Here is an 18,098-nt window from a genome sequence, read left to right as displayed (position 1 = left end):
ACTATCGGCTACAGCAGATGAAATTAGCAGCACTTTTTGTCAAAATCGGGCATATAAAACGGACTTTTGCTTTGTCAACACGGGCTGGCAACTGGCGCTATCAAGGAAAGCGCCGGCAGTGGGGAGCGAATGCTTCGTCTGCCTCTCACTCCATAGAGTCACCGAAACTCGAGATTACGCAATCTCCAATACTAAACGCGCAGGAAGACAGCTTACATACTGCCACACTGTCTTGGCACGCCCACTCTTTGCACACATGGCAGATTATCTCTAAAGCAGGGTGCACGGCTGCGTATGCGCTCAGCCGCACTTGCAGCCCTGCACAACCACGGCCGAGACGTGCGCCAGCTTAACCCCTACTCCGCCCTCTCGTGTGTGCTTGATCTTGTTACCGCGAGCTCGCTACCCTCCTCTCCTTCCCTTTGCTCGCGCAGGAAGATGGCACTCGTAAAGCCACCATCTTTCTTGTATCACCCTCGCACAACTTCACTTGCACCCAAAACACACAGTGCGCGGGGCGCGATAGGATCTTATCGCACTTGCACTTTGTATGGAGCATGATGCGGTTCCACTTTGGCGGTGCCTCTTGTCAAGCGGCGCATGATTTGAGAGGTGCGTTTGCAAGCAGCCACTTGCAATCTGATCATATGACCATCTGCGTTCGCGGAAGTTTCCATTTATTGTCTCTGCATACCTTTGCGGTGGCAGTGAAATTTCGTTATATTGAAATCGCATACAAACACACTTCGTTACATTGAGGTTCTAAATACATGGTTTTTGATGGACAAGAGGTTATGAAAAGTTAAGTACTTCGTTATATTGAGAATTTTGATATATTGAAGTTCGTTATATCGAGGTTTAATTGTACATGCGAAGGGCACAAATACAACTTCTCTATGCATATAATACAGTGTGTAGTCTGAAACAGCTTGCATCATCCATGAGTAAGGTAATTTTGTCTTCTTGGAGGACTAGCTCACCATTGTTTCTGACTGTCTGCGACACATGGTCATGCCAGCACTTTGCTGCCTGTCCCTGACGGAACCTACACTATTGTCGCCATATCAGCACCGACAGCCACAGACAAAATGTTGCCACTTTTAACGCGATAGCGTTAAGGAGCTCGTGTCGCACAAAAGCAGGTGTCGTCGGCGGACGTTGGCCGTGAGCGATAAATCGTGTAAGGCACTTCACAAATAAAAAACAACTTGCAGGATGGGCTGGGTGGGAATCAAACCAGGGTCTCCGGAGTGTGAGACGGAGACGCTACCACTGAGCCATGAGTTCGATAATTCAAAGCGTGACAAGAGCGCCTCTAGTGAATGCAGTGTTGCCTTAGAAACGTGCTGTAGAAAGTTACACTGCGCTGTATATCGGTAATTATGAGCATGTAAATTACAGAAGTCACAGTTACACGAGTAGCGAAGTACGTTTCTGCTACATTTCTGCTGCGCTCTGCGGACACGCAGAGCCATCTTGCGGCAAGCACAGAAGACTCCCTCCTCGCAATGTGCGGCGCTGCCCCGACACGTGGCGCGCCACTTTCCCGCTTCTCCCCTTTGGGCCATGCGGGGACCAGTGCGAGGATGCCCCACTACCCTTACATTTAATAAGTTATCTCGCTCTCTCCCCTTCCAACTTCCAGCGTGCGTCACTCGAACGCTCGTGTTCAGGTGGCGCGGCTCCTCTTTCCGCTCACAGCGTGATTCCTAGGTGCAGCATTCGATGCGGGATGCCTCTACCGTGATCGCTGCGCCGTAGCGCATCTGATGGGAAAGCGTCCCCTGCAATGTGTGCCGAGCTGCTTCCGAGGAGTCATGTGTCTGCGAGATAGAGGACAATCTCATTGAGGCATCAGCCCCATGATCGCGTCCGCATTCATGGCAGGTTGTGGCCCGGCTGTCCGTGCCGATCGCGACGTTTGGCTCGCGTAGATAGTTTCTCCTCCGAGACACCGAGTTCCTTGGTTCGTTCCGCTTGCTCAGGCGCACGTTTCGTTGCCGCACCGAACGCTGCATTGCTCGGCGCTCACCGCATGATTGGTGGGTGCAAAGTTCGATGCGGGGCACCTCATAAATGATCGCTGCGTCGTAGCGCATTGTCTTACACCCCTTGGCGGTGTGAACAAGGTGCAATAACGCTATCGCGTTCCACTTGCAACACCAGTCTGTTTGTCGTCCGCTACCTACACTCATCGAAACTGCAGTGTAGAAAATGTAGTTTTCAAGCTTCACTACTGCTATACTGCTATAAAAAATGGCTTCATGTAGGTGGGTGGAGCTACATTTCTTTTACACCAGTTAAAGTGGCGACTGCCTAAACTACCTACACTTGTGTGCCCAGTGTAGGTAAAAATAATAGCCCTCTTGATAGCATGCATCTCTGAATCTTGGAGTCTATAGAGCGGGGTGCAGGAAACCAAGCCTGGCCAAGTCAGCAGAGAATACAAAATGGCAGCCTCTAAGATCGGGTAGCGTGGCTCAGAATGAGCGATTTAGTCCGGAAAATCGAACTTTACGGCCTAAATTCGTCTGAAAAATCTGTTGTGAAAATGCATTAGCTCTATGGAAACCCTGACGGTGCATTTACGGAGTCTGGAATATCCATAAGTCCAAATTTTCGGGGTCTGAAAATCCGTTGGCTGCTGTACAGCTATTTGTCAAATGTAGTATGGCTGCTCATATCCCACTGTAACGAGTGAGCATTATGAACAGATGTATTTTTTAAAATTTCTTTTCTGGTTGTTCATCTGTGGTCAGCAACCACTCCAAAGAAAAACCTGAAACGGTCAAATCTGTCTCTGTCAAATAATGTGTGCAGCTTGTACTCATGTCACATGGGCACCGACGAACTCCTTTGAGATAAGAGAGAACGAGACTTCCCAAGGGAGTTCGACCTCAAGGAAGTTGCAGTCGTATCACACGGACAATAAGGAGTGCATTTGGCGGTGTATGGTTTTTGTACAAGAATGTAACTGCTACTTACACTCGTAAGCTTTTATAATTAATGCTCCTTCCATAAAAATGTTATTCAATATATTTGATGCAAAAAACATGCACCTTATAGAAAAAGTGCGCTCGCTAAACATAACAATGCTGACAGCGATGCTAGCCACCCTGTGCTTATCTGTGTTTGCCTTTGCACTGTGGCAAGTTAGCTCTGCATTCGGGTACGCAAACTGCTGCAAACTAGACTAAAATGCAACATTTTGTGCACGGTGACATCCTGAGCTTTCCTTTTATTTTGTCTGTAGTGACTGTGCCAGTATCAGTCATGATTGACACGCTGATCACTGCACGACAAAGGCTGTGTTTACATAAACCCAACGCGAGCGTGTCGAGTCAAAAATTGAGCTGACCAATGTGACCATGCTTACCTGAACTCACTTCTGATGAGTCTGGACAACGATGGTACACAGCTTCGAGCCCAGACATCAGCACGTTTGAACTGGGCTTCCTATTCCTGCTGCCGTCTGCAACAGCTCCTTTTTGTGGGTCTTATCGCTATGATGAGGTTGCACTGCACAGTGCCTTGTCTTGACTTTCTACTGATACTATCTCTGCTGCTGGCGCATAAATCGTGACGTCCCAGTGTTTGCACACTAGTCTCGGCGCTGGTGGACCGGACTCGTGCGTGTTGACATGCACGCTGCAAGCGGGTCAGGCTAACTCAGCTCGACTCGATGTCTGTTCAGTCCGACCGGCTAGCATTTAAGTGAACTCGACAGGCATATTGTAGCCTGACAAGTCGACTTGACCCGATTCTGTCGAGTTGTCAGGTTCGTGTAAATGCCCTGAAAGACAAAGAAAAACACGGCACCAAGTGGCCTAGGTCGAGAGTATTGTGCAGTATAGCAAGCATAACTGTTGCTGAATTGTGCTTGGACATTTATTCAATTCAATATAAACGCTCTAAACACACGCAACATTAACGTTAATGGAAGCAATAATTAAATTATCAGTTTTACAAGTATGGGTATGAGAGTACTTCAGCTGCTAAGGGAGATCACCGATCTACCTTGACCAAAAGCTCCATGAAACTCCATTAGTGGAATGGCGACCATGTGACACCGAGTGCATATCCCTCGAGATAAAGATGACAGAGTTAAAAGGAGTTTGCTGGTGCCCGTTCGATAGGGGTATTACATCTTCACATTTACCCTGATCTGGACCATGGTTATGGTCTTTATAGTTAAGGCAAATAGGCTGAACTACGCCAGGTACAGGCCAAATTTGGCCATGGGGACGGGCTCGGGCAGGCAGCACGTGGCACTTTCAGGATTGTACCGGACCATAAAAAAGAGCCTGTGCAGTGCCAAGCCTACAGCTTTCTGATATTGTATCAAACTGAAGCTAGAGATTGTGCATTGCCTCTCAATCCTGTTTGCTACTTTCTGACTGTATTGCTGCTACCATAATGATATGGCTCCTGTATGAACAGTTCGATGTGACAGCTGCTATGTATTTTCCTGATAAGGTTGTTACTGTAGACTCCCTTTAAGACGAACTCGAAGGAACCATGAAAATTTGTTTGTCTTATCACAAGTTCATCTTATCGGAAGAATAATTGGCAACATAACTAGACGCATCCAAATATCTTACTTCAAAACGATAAATGAAGTAGACTTACAAAGGGAGAAAAATGACATAAAAAGCATTTATTTAGCTGAACCTAATAGAAGAAGGAGAAATGAGGTGAAGCGTCGCGGAGGGGGAAGGTAGGTGGAGGTACACTAGGTTAACCTCCTCTAGCAGTTGCAACAGGTTTTGTTTGTGATACGGATGTACTGGCTTCGTCTCATGATAACAGTATCCTCGCAAGCCGTGCACTGTGTGTGGGAGTGAAAGCGTGCGATGGTGAGCCGATGAAGATGGCGGCTCAATCTCGCATGCGCAAGGAAGGAATGTGGGGAGGAAGCGCATTGTATTCCGTCGTACACAAGGCACTGGGGGAGGGGGGTGTTGTACTTCAGTCATGCTGGATTTATCTTGAAAGCGATCTGCTTTGGAGGCACAGTCTAGGTGGGCTGATGGATCGTAGCTTTGCGTGCGCTGAGTTCTCGCTGCTCAGTTTATGTTGAAGCGATAGACAGCATAAAGGTCACTTCGCTCGTTGCTTCTGCTGCGATTCCTCACACCGGCGTTTTCACAGCAAATGTCCACGGTCATAGAGTGTGATGTCTTCATATTTGCCTGTGCATGCAACACCGTGCTTGTTAATTTAGTTAATAAGCCAACGTTGTCAAGGGGGCGTTCTACTCCGGTGGCTGCTGCGTATGGCGCAGGCGCACTGGCGGTTAGGCACACTGAGGGCCGATAGCTTCGTGTGCGCTATAGCACCTATCACTTGCCCATCACCGCGTTTAAGAAGTGAAACACCACTATTTTTTGTTTGCTCCTCTTGTTTTCGCCTCTGTCCATGGGTGATGTGCGCTGCAGGCATCGATTAGGGTGCTCAATGCGCACACCCCCAAGCCAGGCGCATCAAGACACCCTAGCCTCCTGAATCGGTAGCGGTCACTCTGAATGTTCATCTTAAATGAAGAGTACATCTGAGGTGGTTTGTCTTAAACGGATTTTTTTTTTGCATTCAGTCTATGGAAAACCAAACAAACTTTCCCATGTTGTTTGTTATGTGCGAGAATTTGGCTTACCAGAGTTCGTCTTAACGAGAGTTCACTGCATATATGACTGCTATATGTTCGGTAGTGGCACATTCATGTTATATTTTTTATCCTTTTGTAGCCAATTTATCATGCATACCAGGTGTTCTGGCAAAGCCTCTCTAAAGCCAGTGCAGTAGGTATAAGGGGGATATTTTTTTTCGTGTGGCACAATATTACTGTTAGCAGGTAACAGTAATCATGTGATCATCACTGAATAGCTTGTTATAGACTGAAATTTACTAAAAACATACTAATTGTTCACTACAGGACATACATGGGTATCCTGAGACTAGCACCACTTTCAACACATCTGCAAACTTGCAGTGAAGTGGGTTAGCATTCTACTTGTGATTCTGCTAAAAAACTTTTCTTAATTCAGTGTGATGTAAAACCTCTATGATAGTGCAAATCAGAAGTTGCATCTTTGTGCGTCTTAAAGCTTGAGTTTCATCATCTCTTACAGGCCAGTTGGCATCCTTTGGAGAACCTCATAGTGGTGGGACGTTACCCAGACAAAAACTTCAACGCCAATGACACTGTGCGTGGCATTGATGTCTTTGATGGCAACACAGGAGAATCCCTCGGGAAAGTGCAAGGGTCCCTGAATGTGCCAGGCATTTGCTCGGTCAGTCTGGTGGTTCACCTTTTGCTCGCTGCAGTTTGGTCCTTTACCTTAATCCTCTTTTTTCATTTTCTGAGTGCTGCCCCCTGCCACACACCGCTTGAAGCACTTTGGAAGGGCACTTGGTCTTTTGCCATGTGATTCGTGTGCCTGCTCTGATGTTCAGTGGTTGAGTGTGCATTAGTTGTGCATTTGCTTGATTGGGTTTAGTAATTCATCACCTCCGCAGGGCAGCATTCACGTAGGAGCTGCTTCCTAACTTTTCAGCTTAATATTTGGTAAATACAAAGGTTGAGTAAAAACTGAAAAGGAGGAGTGCACGTCCTGATTAGAACTAGTCCGGCCAGCTATATTTACGCGCAATGCTGCTAGAATAAAGCGTCTGACAGCGTACAGGGCTTCACTCAAGCTAAAAGTTGCAGCATACACCAAGTAGCACAGCAAGCATGTACCTCGCCACAACTTCAGCGTTGACGAAAACTGTGCACTTTGGTGATCCATACAGAAAGAGGAGCTCATAGCAACAAATAAATTCATTAAGAATAGAATAGCGTTGCCGTTGACACTTTTGGCATAAAGAAATCACGAGGATCACATATGGCCAGAAAACATGGATTTAAATAGCCTGCCTCTGTGTGAAAGCTGCATCTCGTCAAAATTGCAAAAAAAAAAAGTGCAGCTCCTACAAAAGCATATATGTTAGTTGCTGGAGGCTGTCTAAAAAATAATTACACTGACGGCTGGGTGAGAAACCCTGGTTGTGCTCCTGTACCAACAGAGTAAAGGTTAAACGAATCCCTGCAGTCATCAGGCATGAATAGCGAGTACCATCTAACGAATGGCCAATGCTTCAAGGTCCACAGCATGATGCTTAATAAAGTGTTGCCCCATAGTGATATAGGGGTTTTTCTGTTTGCTTGCCATCAGTGGGGGGCAGCTACTAGTTGTTTCAACTTGTCATCCTGCGCTGCCTCTTGTTTTAACATAAAGTTGCAGCTGTGTACTAAGCACTTTGTTAGCATTGCACCGGCATCTGGCTATAAGTTGAGCTGCACAGCAGTATCCATAACGGTTGCTTGCAGCAGTTGCACGTCTGTGCACATCCCGAATCGAATACCCTTCCAGTAACTCTGACATCAAGCAACATCGATGGTCGAGGCCATGACGCTTCCAAAATGTTTTGCAAGTTCTCCACAAGGATTGGGTGCATGCGCAGTCACACAGTTAAAAAGGTGGACTGAAAAGCACACTGAGCTTGCAGTGAAGTCGGTCTTCTAGATCTCTTTTTTTGTACACAGTTTTTGAAAAAAAAATGAAAAGTTTCTTTCATTATTATGTATTGTTCTCTTGCAATTTTATCTCACGATGAAGTTTCAGGGTAATATGGGAACATGAGATTTCATAAGCCAAACAGGGATGGTGCTAAAAAAAGAAATTGTGTCTGTGAATTGTTTTCACAATCGCGATTTAAGTGCAAATTGGAAGCCATGTATAGCCATGTTTACATTATTAAAATAGTAAATACACCCCTTCTGCTCACATTTTGCTGGCAGCTGCGCATCATGACCATTGACATCACCAAGCAATCGGTGAAAAAAGCCTGTACTTCTTTTTCCCTTCTTACAGCTTACTGCTTTCAGTTGCTCGGGGGAAGTTTTGGCTGCTGGCACAGGTAAGTGAATTGATGGCATTTGCGGGCTATATATTACAACCAAACACATTGTTGCACACATGTAGAAGTGTATCAATTTTAACCAAAGAATTCACACACGATGGCATAAAAGTGCTTGTTTGGAGGCCTTTCCACTTTACCCAATTCGTCAGGTGATGTTAGCTTGAACTTGCACATTTGTTCAACTTTGGTGAAGGAAGACGTCATTGTCAAATTATATAGGATGAGGGCAAAACACAGACGTACAGCTTCGTTATCCTCCATTTATCCTTGCATTGCCTTCACAAATATTGTCCGGCCCATCCTTCATTTGTACTCATTGTTCAAGCATGACGCTACTAGCTTATTTACAAACATAATAAAAATAGCTCTTTCTTAACCAACTTGTGTGCACGGACACTCATCCCGATGTTACAGAAAGCACCACAAATGGGAGAAATAACCACAGTTTGTGACTGTGCACATTCAAACTCCTTAGTAATTAGCACTAATTTCTAGTAATTGGGTATATCACATATATGTACAGTCTACTCTCGTTACAACGGACTTTAATAATTCGACAAAAACGTCGGTTCTATGCAAAGTCCGTAATATCTGAAACGCCTGACTTCCGAAACTTTCATCGTGATGTCCAACGAACGTCCAAGGTAAAAAACAGAGTCACAGTTTCGCCCGAAAGGCAAAGCATCGATTGCCATAGCAAATTAAGCAAGATAAATGCGGCGGCAGCAGCGAGTGAATTGACCTTCGTGCTGTCTCTCGCTTCAACGCGAACTAAACGTCGAAACCTAGCGCATACGAAGCTACCAGCACTGGGAGCGTATTTTCCACATCACAGATCGCTGTCAAGTTGCGGCGCCCGCGTGGGCGCGCACTTTATCCACATCGCGGATCGCTTTTAAGATATGGCGGCTGCGCCGTATACAGCAAGGGCCAAAGTAGAACCCCTTCCCTCTCGCCCTCCCCATGCTTCGCGTGCGAGAGAAGGCGGCACTTTTCCGCCCCGCATTCCTTCCTCACGCGATATTGAGATATATGGATAAAATAGTTTAAACAAACTAAGGCTGAAATATGGTTCTTTATATTCGAAAGTCAGTTGTACTTGGGTCTGTTGTAACGAGTGTAGACTGTATTGGTATTTGTAACTAGGCTGCTGTAACTGTTTCTTTGCGCTTGTTGGTAGGCCAAGTTCTTCTTTAGTATTAAAGTGAAGTTTTGAAATGTTTTCATCTATAGTAAAGCTTTTGATATATAGTAAACATTTAGTTTTGCTTCACAGGTTTATTGTCCTACTGTGCCATTGTTTCCAGTATGTTTTCAATTGGTGAAAGTCCACTTGTGCATGCCTTTTCCTAGTCATTATTTCATCAGCTCTGTCATATTGTTTGCAGTACTAAAGACCAACTCTACAAACACTTAGGCTAAATTGTTTTTTATAAATTTGTACTATATATTATTTAAGTAATCTTGGCGAGGCTGCAGGGCTGGTAATTGTCTAATTTTCCTGCTAACCCTACTAACAGCATTTAACTAGCACCTAAGCAGGCAATGCATGCATCTGGTGGTGAGAAGATAGAAGATATAACGCAATGGCCAGCACATCGCCACTAAGATTTTCGGCATGTAACTGACTCCACCCAACCTTGGAGGTCTATTGAAAGAGCCATGCTAGTTCTCAATGTTCTGGGGTGTGCATCATTTCTGTTAGTATCTCGTGTTTTAGTGCAAGAAAAAAAAAAGAAGCTTTTGCGAGCTTGTTGTGATGCTTCACACACATATTGCAAACAAAATGTTGCACAGTGACTGCTTTTATATTTACGCTATCCAAAACTTGGGGTTTTTCATTGCAGTTGGCCTTAAAGCTAGACTAATTACTGAGGAAATGTGCTTTCAAAGGCAATGCAATATGCATAGGTTGTTAAGCTTTTTTTCTCTTAAAATCATGCTCCTTGCACTGCTTTTTTGAAGTATTACTGTATTCAGCCAGGGAGCAATGGTTGTTCATAATATAAACCTTGGCAGCTGATCCAAAATGTGTGATGTGGCCTCCTTGCATAGAATAACCAAAGCAGTGTTTAGAGCTTGCCTTGATTTTAACATAGGCCCTTTGTCATCCCTGTCGCAACATTTCGTGCAGGCTTTGTTGCAGCTGACTAGAAAACAAATTAAACACAAACAATTTAAATGTTGCATTCCCTCTGGGTTGATAGTATATCTTTGCCTTTTGCTTGCACCATATTGCAAGCTCTATAAACAGGCATCATTGCAGGCACAAATTGAGAGGGCACAATTTCAACTCATTGCAACATTGCTTTGCAAGATAGTAGCATTGTCTGCACTTTACACGTGACGCAACAAACCATGATTGATGGCATACTAAAAATAAACTTTGTGCAATTGTCATTTTGCTCGAAGGCATCTGCCAACTGTTCAAAATAGATCGACGCCCATTATGTATGCTTTAAAGAAGTATGATTGAGATATTGTTGCTCTGGGCCATTCAAGAGGCTGTTTTCATATGATATGAAAGCGACAATTAATGATTGTTAGTGACGAGTAAGCTGGGCAGTAGTAAAGGTAAACGTACAAATGGTAGCGCCGTATCTGCATGTGCATTTTTTCTAAGCACAATACAAAGAACAAAGAAATGCTTGTAACATTGTACCATGATATGCTCAAGTGCTGCAGTTCAGTAGAGCTGCTTTGTTACATCTTTTCAGGTTTCCACACAGTAATCTTCCAAGCATCATCGGAGGAGTGAACATCTCCTGCACGAAAATCCACCTCAGGGATAGCATTTTATCAATTCTAAGCCATTTTTTTGAAGTGCACAATTTTAATATAATGTAAATGTCATACTTTATAATTCATAGTGACACTGCATCTATAGTGTTTTTATCACCATTTCTTTATAAAGGAAGCTTGAGATTGGATCGTGGCAATCCTATAAATCATTTTTTTTTATTGTCCGCTGTAGAAAAAAAAAAGAAATAGGGGAAAAAAAGGAAGCTGCCAAACGAGGTGGCAGCAATGCCTATAAAAGTCACTTGAAAAGTCCTAAGGCCTAGTCCATTCAAAGGCAAAAAATCAATTGCACCATAGACTTGTGGTGGTGGAGAGGGAGGGCAACAGTACACTTTGATATGTGGCGTGCACACGCATTTTTTGTGGCCTGCAGTTGTCCAGAGGGGGCCACATTATGGGCTGAAGAGAGACTTGCACTCACTTAAGAGTATCCATGCCTCGTGCACCATTTAGTGCAGGCCTGGCAGATAGTCTGCCAGGACGACGGCCAGGATGTAGAAGAGGCCAAAGTAAATGTTGAGGCGCGCCGTATGCCGAGGCAGACGAGTTAGTCGTCCATCGCGAAACTGTCGTTCCAGGTTGAACGCACTGGGCAGCGTGATGAGCGGCAAGAGAAGCCAGCGCGAGCGAGCCGCAAGAAGCGCAAATAGCAAGTAGGGCACAAAAAGCAACAGCGCATAGAGCACATGAGATCCAGTGGGTCCCAACAGGAGAGCCAAAGTGACAGCGCCGGCACGAGCGTCTTGCTGCCTGTCACGGGCATTGTTGGCATGCAGGATTGCTTCCGTGTTCATGGCAAGCGGCATGGCATACCAGAGTGGTGCAGGATCCATCCGACCTGCTTGGGCTACAAACGAGTATAGCACACAAACGGGCCCAAAGGTCACAAGCACCAAAAGGTCCCCCAGTGCAATGTACTTGAGGCCCAGGCCACCGGTGTATAAAAAGGAGCTGGAGAGGCCACCAAAGTAGACGAGCGCCAAGTGCTCCATACGTGCTTCAGAGCAGCCTGCGAGCAGGATGAAGCCCACACAGCCAAGGGTGTACAGCAGAGCTCCCAGGTGGACAACTTCCCCCGGGGTGAGACGGCGGTCGACGAGAGTGCGGTCATCACTGCTCGTGCGGCTGTCAACACCTCTCATATAGTCAAAGTAGGTGTTGACAACATTACCAGCTGCATGCACCGACAAGGCTGTCACACAACTGGCCACAAACACAAGCGGGCTGAAGTGGTGCACCACACGGTAGGCGAGGGCGGCCCCCAGCGCAACAGGGGCAAGAGAGGCACTGAAGGACCATGGCCGCAAGGCCAGCAGGTAGGCAGAGAGCCGAGACTTCCCTGCCATGGCCCTACTTGGCGCACCTGCATACAGACCCCCCAAAAAAACATGGAAATAACATATGTGTAAAGAATCCAGGGAAAAGAGAGTATGTGCCAAGAGGCTTGCGACAGTAAAACAACTGTCGTAACAACCCAATCTTCTACAGAGTAACATAGGAGATGGGGAGACATAAGGCAGATACAAAATAAGCTTCAGCAATATAACCAGTGAATAATGAGATTCTACTGTGTGCACTCACTCCTTTGGCTGAAGTTCTACGTTTTCTGATTAATGCGATACAAGAAATTTGCTGGTAAAAAGAATGGATAGTTCGCATTCATATGAAAAGCTCAAAATTTCAAGGCTCTCACAGTTGTGATCACATGACTGCCATGGCTACATTTGTGGCAAAAGAAAGTTTGAGAGAAGCTGAAGGTGTCTGTCATGAGAACAAAATCCTCGCACAACCTGCACATCAAGCTGGGGTTCCTAAGAAAAACTCAATAATTAACAAAGTAGAAGCTAGTCTACTCTTCTGCACAGTGTGTACCATCTCCTCACAGTGCCCCTGCTGGTGCTAAGTCAAAGGAATGATGAATCTTCAACGACCTTAATGCTGACATCATTGACTGCGTGCTTGACATTGTAGATGAGGAGAAATGCTGTAAATTTATCAACAGCCAAGATTACTGCGCTGCTGTTTCAAAAAGGTAGACCCGCGCCGTGCAGCAAAACATTCCTTATGACTTGCACTACATCAGCAATTCATTCCAGTGCTGCCCTCGGATTATGAACCACAACATTGACTTGGAACTCCTGGCAGTGTTTGATACATATTAGCAATTGGTTAACCACTGGGGCATTACACTACCTGGCTGGCAAGAAAAGTACCAATCAGATTATCAAGTTAAAGAAATCATTGAGACCCTAGTTTTCTGAAGGATGCGTGCCAACAATTAGCTTGTCCTTTTCATTATGTGCCGAGGCAACAGGCTTTTCCTGTATCAAGTGAGAAACTTCGTTTTTTTTTATGTTGCATTACATAAATCCAAAAGAGTGCGCTGCAACGACCGATTCCAACAGTGTTAAATTATGCATGCATATATTTCAGTAATGGCAATAAAACATTTCTGCTATTGTAAATGTTCACTATAAATAAAACACTTGTGCTGTTAATGTTGACTATAAATAAAACAGATTTGTGCAGTTAGTGTGTTATTATTTATCTTTATTTAATCAATGCTAGTCTAAACAGCGAATAATGCTAAAAATGGCTAACATTAAAAAGGTCAGAGAACTCCTAAATTTATTGCGAAAAAAAAAAGCTTCAATAAATTCTAATTTTTGTGAAAATTATTAACTTCACAAATGCAGAACTCGCATAATCACTTACAGGAATATTAATGCAATCATATTAGAATAAGGTTACATGCAAATATCTGAAGATCAGGATTCCAGGCTTCAAATCTGTGGATAAACGAATTTTATTTTGTCAGATACTGCTGGCTACCTTTTGGAAGCCATGGCAGGAGTGGGTACATTGGTTTTATATAGAAGAATAAATTATACATTGCAATCATTCAAGTTGACAAAATTGATAACAATAATAGTACTGCATACAAATACTGAGAAAGCAGATGTGCCTGAACGACGACGACTGGAGGCAAGAACAAGAAAAGGTACTAAATCATTAGTACTGCACTAAGCTCGTACTCTCATGAAATGGAATTTTTTCTGAGACAATACAGCAGGTACAAGAGCACCGAATAAAAAGTGTGAAAACATGTATCTGTTTGTAGCCATAAGCCAAGATGCTAAAGAGCTATTTTCAATGAAGATAATAAATAAGACTCCCACAGTTAGCTGAAGCCATCAACGAAGGAAACCTAAGGAAAAGGTAAACAAACAATAGCTATTCAGAAACTAATACATGAGTATAGGATTAGATTCCTGGAACTTTTCCGCTAAGAGTAGCAGAGAAGTACCTACGAAATAGATATTAGTGGCGTGCATATGATGCAAGCTATATGCACAACGAATTTAAAAAATGCCAGTAAGTATCACAGGTTGCACGGCGGGTGTGAAGGCATCGGCTGATAACCGAACTACGTCGCATAACAAGAAGAAAACACTGCTTTTGTTGTGTGTGACCCTAGGCAGTGACTCTATGCAAAGCTCAGGCCATGAAATTTTGAAGTCAAAGCCAACCTACTATACTAAAACATCTGAGCTCAATTGAGTTAGCTGACAAAAGATAAAGATTCACACCAGTACCGTGCCCAGCTTCAGTCGTGCACACTGTAACTTCACATGCATGCTAAACCTGTCCTTATCTTTAATAGTGAACAAAGGTTTTCAAAAATTATAATCTCAGTTTTACTTGAATGGGCAGTTTTGCTTTGCTAATGATAACATATGATAGATGCACAAGAACACCTCCAACTGCAATTGAGGGTGAGAAATGAGAACAAAGTGCCGCGCATCAATTCAGTAAAAGTTGTTAAAGACATTTTCATATATGAACACTCAACTTTTGCACGGACAAGTACCAACCGAAAAGGCATAAGACTGTACACAACGGCCCAAAAGGGACCTCCAACTGCAAACAACTTTATAATATGGCTCGTGATTCTCTGTAAAGGCCTTCACAAATTGTATTGCTGCAACTTTAATGTGCAACATTAAACTTGCTGGTGCAGGCCAGTTACATTAGCCAGTGTTCTGTGAATATGTCCAGTAGCTTGTTTTCAGTGGTGTTGTGAAAGAGCCACGATGCTGTTTTGCTGCAGAGAGAATAAATGCAAGTAGCCTCTTCTACAGCATAAACGAAAAGCCTAAAACAAAACGTGTATTTTTTGTACCATGCCAAAAAGTAGTGTGGCTTAATGTCCAGTTGACTTTACATTCAGATGTGGCAGCGTGTTTAACAAATTCCGATTTTCCAGAAAATGAATCTAAGCAATATAGAGTCGCATAACACCATTCAGCACCTGTAGGATATTAATGTTTGATAATGCATGGATGTGGCTGCCGTGTAGGGGTGTGCGAATAGTGATGCTTTACGCCAAATTGAATGGTACCAGAAGCGAATTGATTCGAATATCAAATACCTTTTGAATAGGTTTTAAATAATTAATAGCTATTATCACAATTAAATTCTGGGGCTTTACGAGCCAAAATCATGATTTCATTACTAGACGGCTATGCCGTAATGAGGGACTCTGTATTAGTTTTGTCCACCTTGGTTTCTTCAATGTGCACCCGATGCACAGTACACAGATATTTTTGCATTTCAACCCCATCGAAATGCCACTGCCACAGCCAAGATTCCATTTTGCACCATCTGGCTTAGTAGTGCGACACCACAGACACGACGGAAGGTATCATAAGAATTAATATAAAACGATGTTCACATCCCAGCATTCTTAAAGTTAGCCAGTTTCTGATATTACATAGTATTTCCTGAACTGTTGTTTATTAAAACACAAATGAAGCATTAGGAGCAATCGAGTAGTTTCTTCACATGCACAGGCCTTTTGAAAAAGTGTGAATGATCATTAAAAAAAAATTCTAGCGTTTTACGTGCCAAAACCACGATCTGATTATGATTCACGCCGTAGTGGGGGACTCCAGAAATTTGGACCATTTGGGGTTCTTTAACGTGCACCTAAATTAAGTACATGGGTGTTTTTGCATTTTGACCACATCAAAATGCGGCCGCTGTGGTCGGGATTCAATCCTGCGACTTCGTGCTTAGCAGCCTGACACCATAGCCACTAAGCAACCACTACGGGTTGTAAATGATCACTGCACAGCCTGTAAAGTATAGATACCTAAGTGACGTAGCCTGCTCCACTGCGCAAGTTCTCATGTTTTGTATCTGTACTATGCCCACGGGGGTGAGAACTTACTGTACTTTTGCTAGAATTTTATGTTTATTTCTGTGCAGTTGATGTTTTGAAATATTTGAATAGTATTCAATGAATATTTGCATTTATGAACAGTGCCTATTCGATTCGATGACTGAATCAAATAGGGCACTATTTAATTTATTTGAAAGTTTAGAATATTCGCACACTCCTAGTGTTATGCCTAATGTGCCAGAGTCGCTAATTTGATGTCACTTGCAACAGCACCAAACTTGGAGAATGCCTCTCTGTTGAGTAAAATTTGTTTACCTGTAGATTCTTTGCTGGTGTCACTCATTTGAGCTTGATGGCTATGGTTGCATACTTCTTTCCAGTGTGCAGCTTGTAAAGAACGGCATGGAACTAGAAAAAGTGCACAAGAGTTACATTCCTGCTTGCACATACAGCAAGCATGTTGCAAGGCTGTAAATTTCACAGCACATTCATTGTAATCATGTCAAATACACTTGCACCATGTTTATGCTTGAGCAGGCATGTGTTTCTATAGTTTTACTGCTGGATGATTGGCTTTGTTTGCAGGCAATTAGAATGCACCAGACTGTAACTGAGTAAATATAATATGGTGGATATTACAAAGCATTGCAAACATGGATCTAGGTGCCACCAGTGACAAAAGTGAAATAAGAAAGCTGAGCGGGAGCGCGCACACACACAGGCGCGCACACACATACTTTTTTTTTTTTTTAACACAAACCCTGCCACATTACCACAACAAAAACAAGGGAGGGGGGAATTCCCGTGTCAATGCCTACGGAATTTCAATCAACTGCCAGAGAAGGAAGTTGTTGACAAAAAAAAGTATATTTATAATCACGTTTTTCTTCTCGCCGACTGCGCCGTCAAACAATACGAATCGCTTATTTGCGCGTCTGCTCGGGAGTTTACAAAAATGTGCATCTCGAATAAGGTTGCCGTAACTGACGCGAGTTTGGTTCAAACGTCATTTAGCAGGATACGTTCGTGTCGCGTACAAAGCAAGGTGGCCCACGCAATTGGTCTTTCAAACGTTTTTCACAAATACATAGCCTGTATTCGAGATTTTTTGTTAAATTGAGAGTCTTGTTACACGCATCCGCCCACAAACTGGGTCCCTACTTTCCCGCAAGGTCTCGGGCCAGTTAAATGAGGTATGCATGCACTATATATGTGCAGTTATTTAACTGGTTTCTAGTTGTACTACGTGCGCTGTGAGACTGCCGCAATAAATAGCAAAAACCGCGGACTTGCAGCAATCTGTTGTCACCTGCAATCTACTGGCTTCTCCGGTTTATGTTCGATACGGCACTACTGCAGTGCGTGCCCACTGTGATCACTTAGTAAGCGTACCGCCCTAAACCTTTGCACAGGCGGGAGGTATTTTCGCACCCAAGACCATGCACGGAAATAGCTCAAAATATAGCCGTGTCATTTCCTCGCATTGTGCGTTCAAGAGCGCTTGGAGTTAGCCCCATGCACCAACAGCTTGCCTCTTGCGAAGCGTACGCCCTGTCCAAGGAGGCGCCTGCAGTCACTCGTCCGCGCCCAACTCAACTTCACGCGAAGCGACCTTTGCGGGCGACGCTTCTACTCAGGTGCGCGCGCGCTCTCGTACTCGTGACGTGACCAGCGGCTCGCAGGCGGCAAGCGCCGGTGCCGTGCACGTTGTTCAAGTGATCGATTATGCAGATAAAGTGTAGCACTTCTTGATACATCGCTGTTGCGGGTGAGGGGTCACTGACGCGAAGCCATTCACAGACTGCAAAGGTGCCAGCCCGGTGGGCCCATCTGAAAGGCTTACCTTGCAGCGCATAGCCGCTACCGGTAGTCAGTGCTTGTGTCGGCAGGACCCCTGTCGCGCTCGGGATGTCCACCATTGGACGACCCGAAAATGTAACAGACAGCCGCACATGAGTGGGCAAACTGCTGTCCGCGCTACTACGCGCCGTTTGTCCGCTTAACCCGGACAGCGCCGGATAAAACGCACCCTGCAAAGGAGTTCGAGTCTGCCTGCAAACGCGGCGAACTCTCCGCGGCTTCCCGTCGCGCGACTATTTCCACGGAGGACGTCAGTTTTAATTTTTGAGGCAGTGACGTCATAATAAAT

At 44.4% G+C, this 18,098-nt stretch overlaps 2 protein-coding genes across 4 annotated transcripts in view; one reads left to right on the top strand and one right to left on the bottom strand.

Moving 5' to 3' along the window:
• The window catches only part of LOC135919510 (DNA damage-binding protein 2-like), a 27,318-nt gene extending 16,426 nt beyond the window's left edge, over positions 1-10,892 (top strand). Inside the window, exons 7-9 of the mRNA XM_065453384.2 lie at positions 6,129-6,290; positions 7,914-7,959; positions 10,680-10,892. Coding sequence (XP_065309456.1) covers positions 6,129-6,290; positions 7,914-7,959; positions 10,680-10,720 — 249 coding nt within the window. The 3' untranslated portion in view covers positions 10,721-10,892. The remainder of the gene's footprint in view (positions 1-6,128; positions 6,291-7,913; positions 7,960-10,679) is intronic.
• heix (UbiA prenyltransferase domain-containing heix) lies at positions 10,893-18,098 on the bottom strand. Of its 3 annotated transcripts, none has more exons than XM_065453396.2 (3): positions 17,793-18,098; positions 16,265-16,357; positions 10,893-12,127 (listed from the first exon to the last, which is right to left on the bottom strand). In XM_065453396.2, exons 1-3 carry the CDS (start codon positions 17,866-17,868, stop codon positions 11,214-11,216), a joined length of 1,083 nt encoding a protein of 360 aa, XP_065309468.1. In that variant the 5' UTR covers positions 17,869-18,098; the 3' UTR covers positions 10,893-11,213. The 3 variants fall into 3 exon arrangements, with proteins under 3 accessions (XP_065309468.1, XP_065309476.1, XP_065309482.1); XM_065453404.2 differs by lacking the exon at positions 17,793-18,098 and adding an exon at positions 17,482-17,647; XM_065453410.2 differs by lacking the exon at positions 17,793-18,098 and adding an exon at positions 17,259-17,406.

The sequence above is a fragment of the Dermacentor albipictus genome, chromosome 2 (genome assembly GCF_038994185.2).
Source record: "Dermacentor albipictus isolate Rhodes 1998 colony chromosome 2, USDA_Dalb.pri_finalv2, whole genome shotgun sequence".
In the NCBI taxonomy this organism is placed as follows: Eukaryota; Metazoa; Arthropoda; class Arachnida; order Ixodida; family Ixodidae; genus Dermacentor; species Dermacentor albipictus.
This window is presented reverse-complemented; position numbering and strand designations above follow the sequence as displayed.

Bases quoted from the DNA above. Each gene is read 5' to 3' on its own strand.
- heix (XM_065453396.2), bottom strand. From the start codon at position 17,868: ATGGTGGACATCCCGAGCGCGACAGGGGTCCTGCCGACACAAGCACTG. The intron at 16,358-17,792 runs GTAAGCCTTTCA...CACTTTTTCTAG, and splicing joins TAGCGGCTATGCGCTGCAAG to TTCCATGCCGTTCTTTACAA. The intron at 12,128-16,264 runs GTAAACAAATTT...GTCTGTATGCAG, and splicing joins CACCAGCAAAGAATCTACAG to GTGCGCCAAGTAGGGCCATG.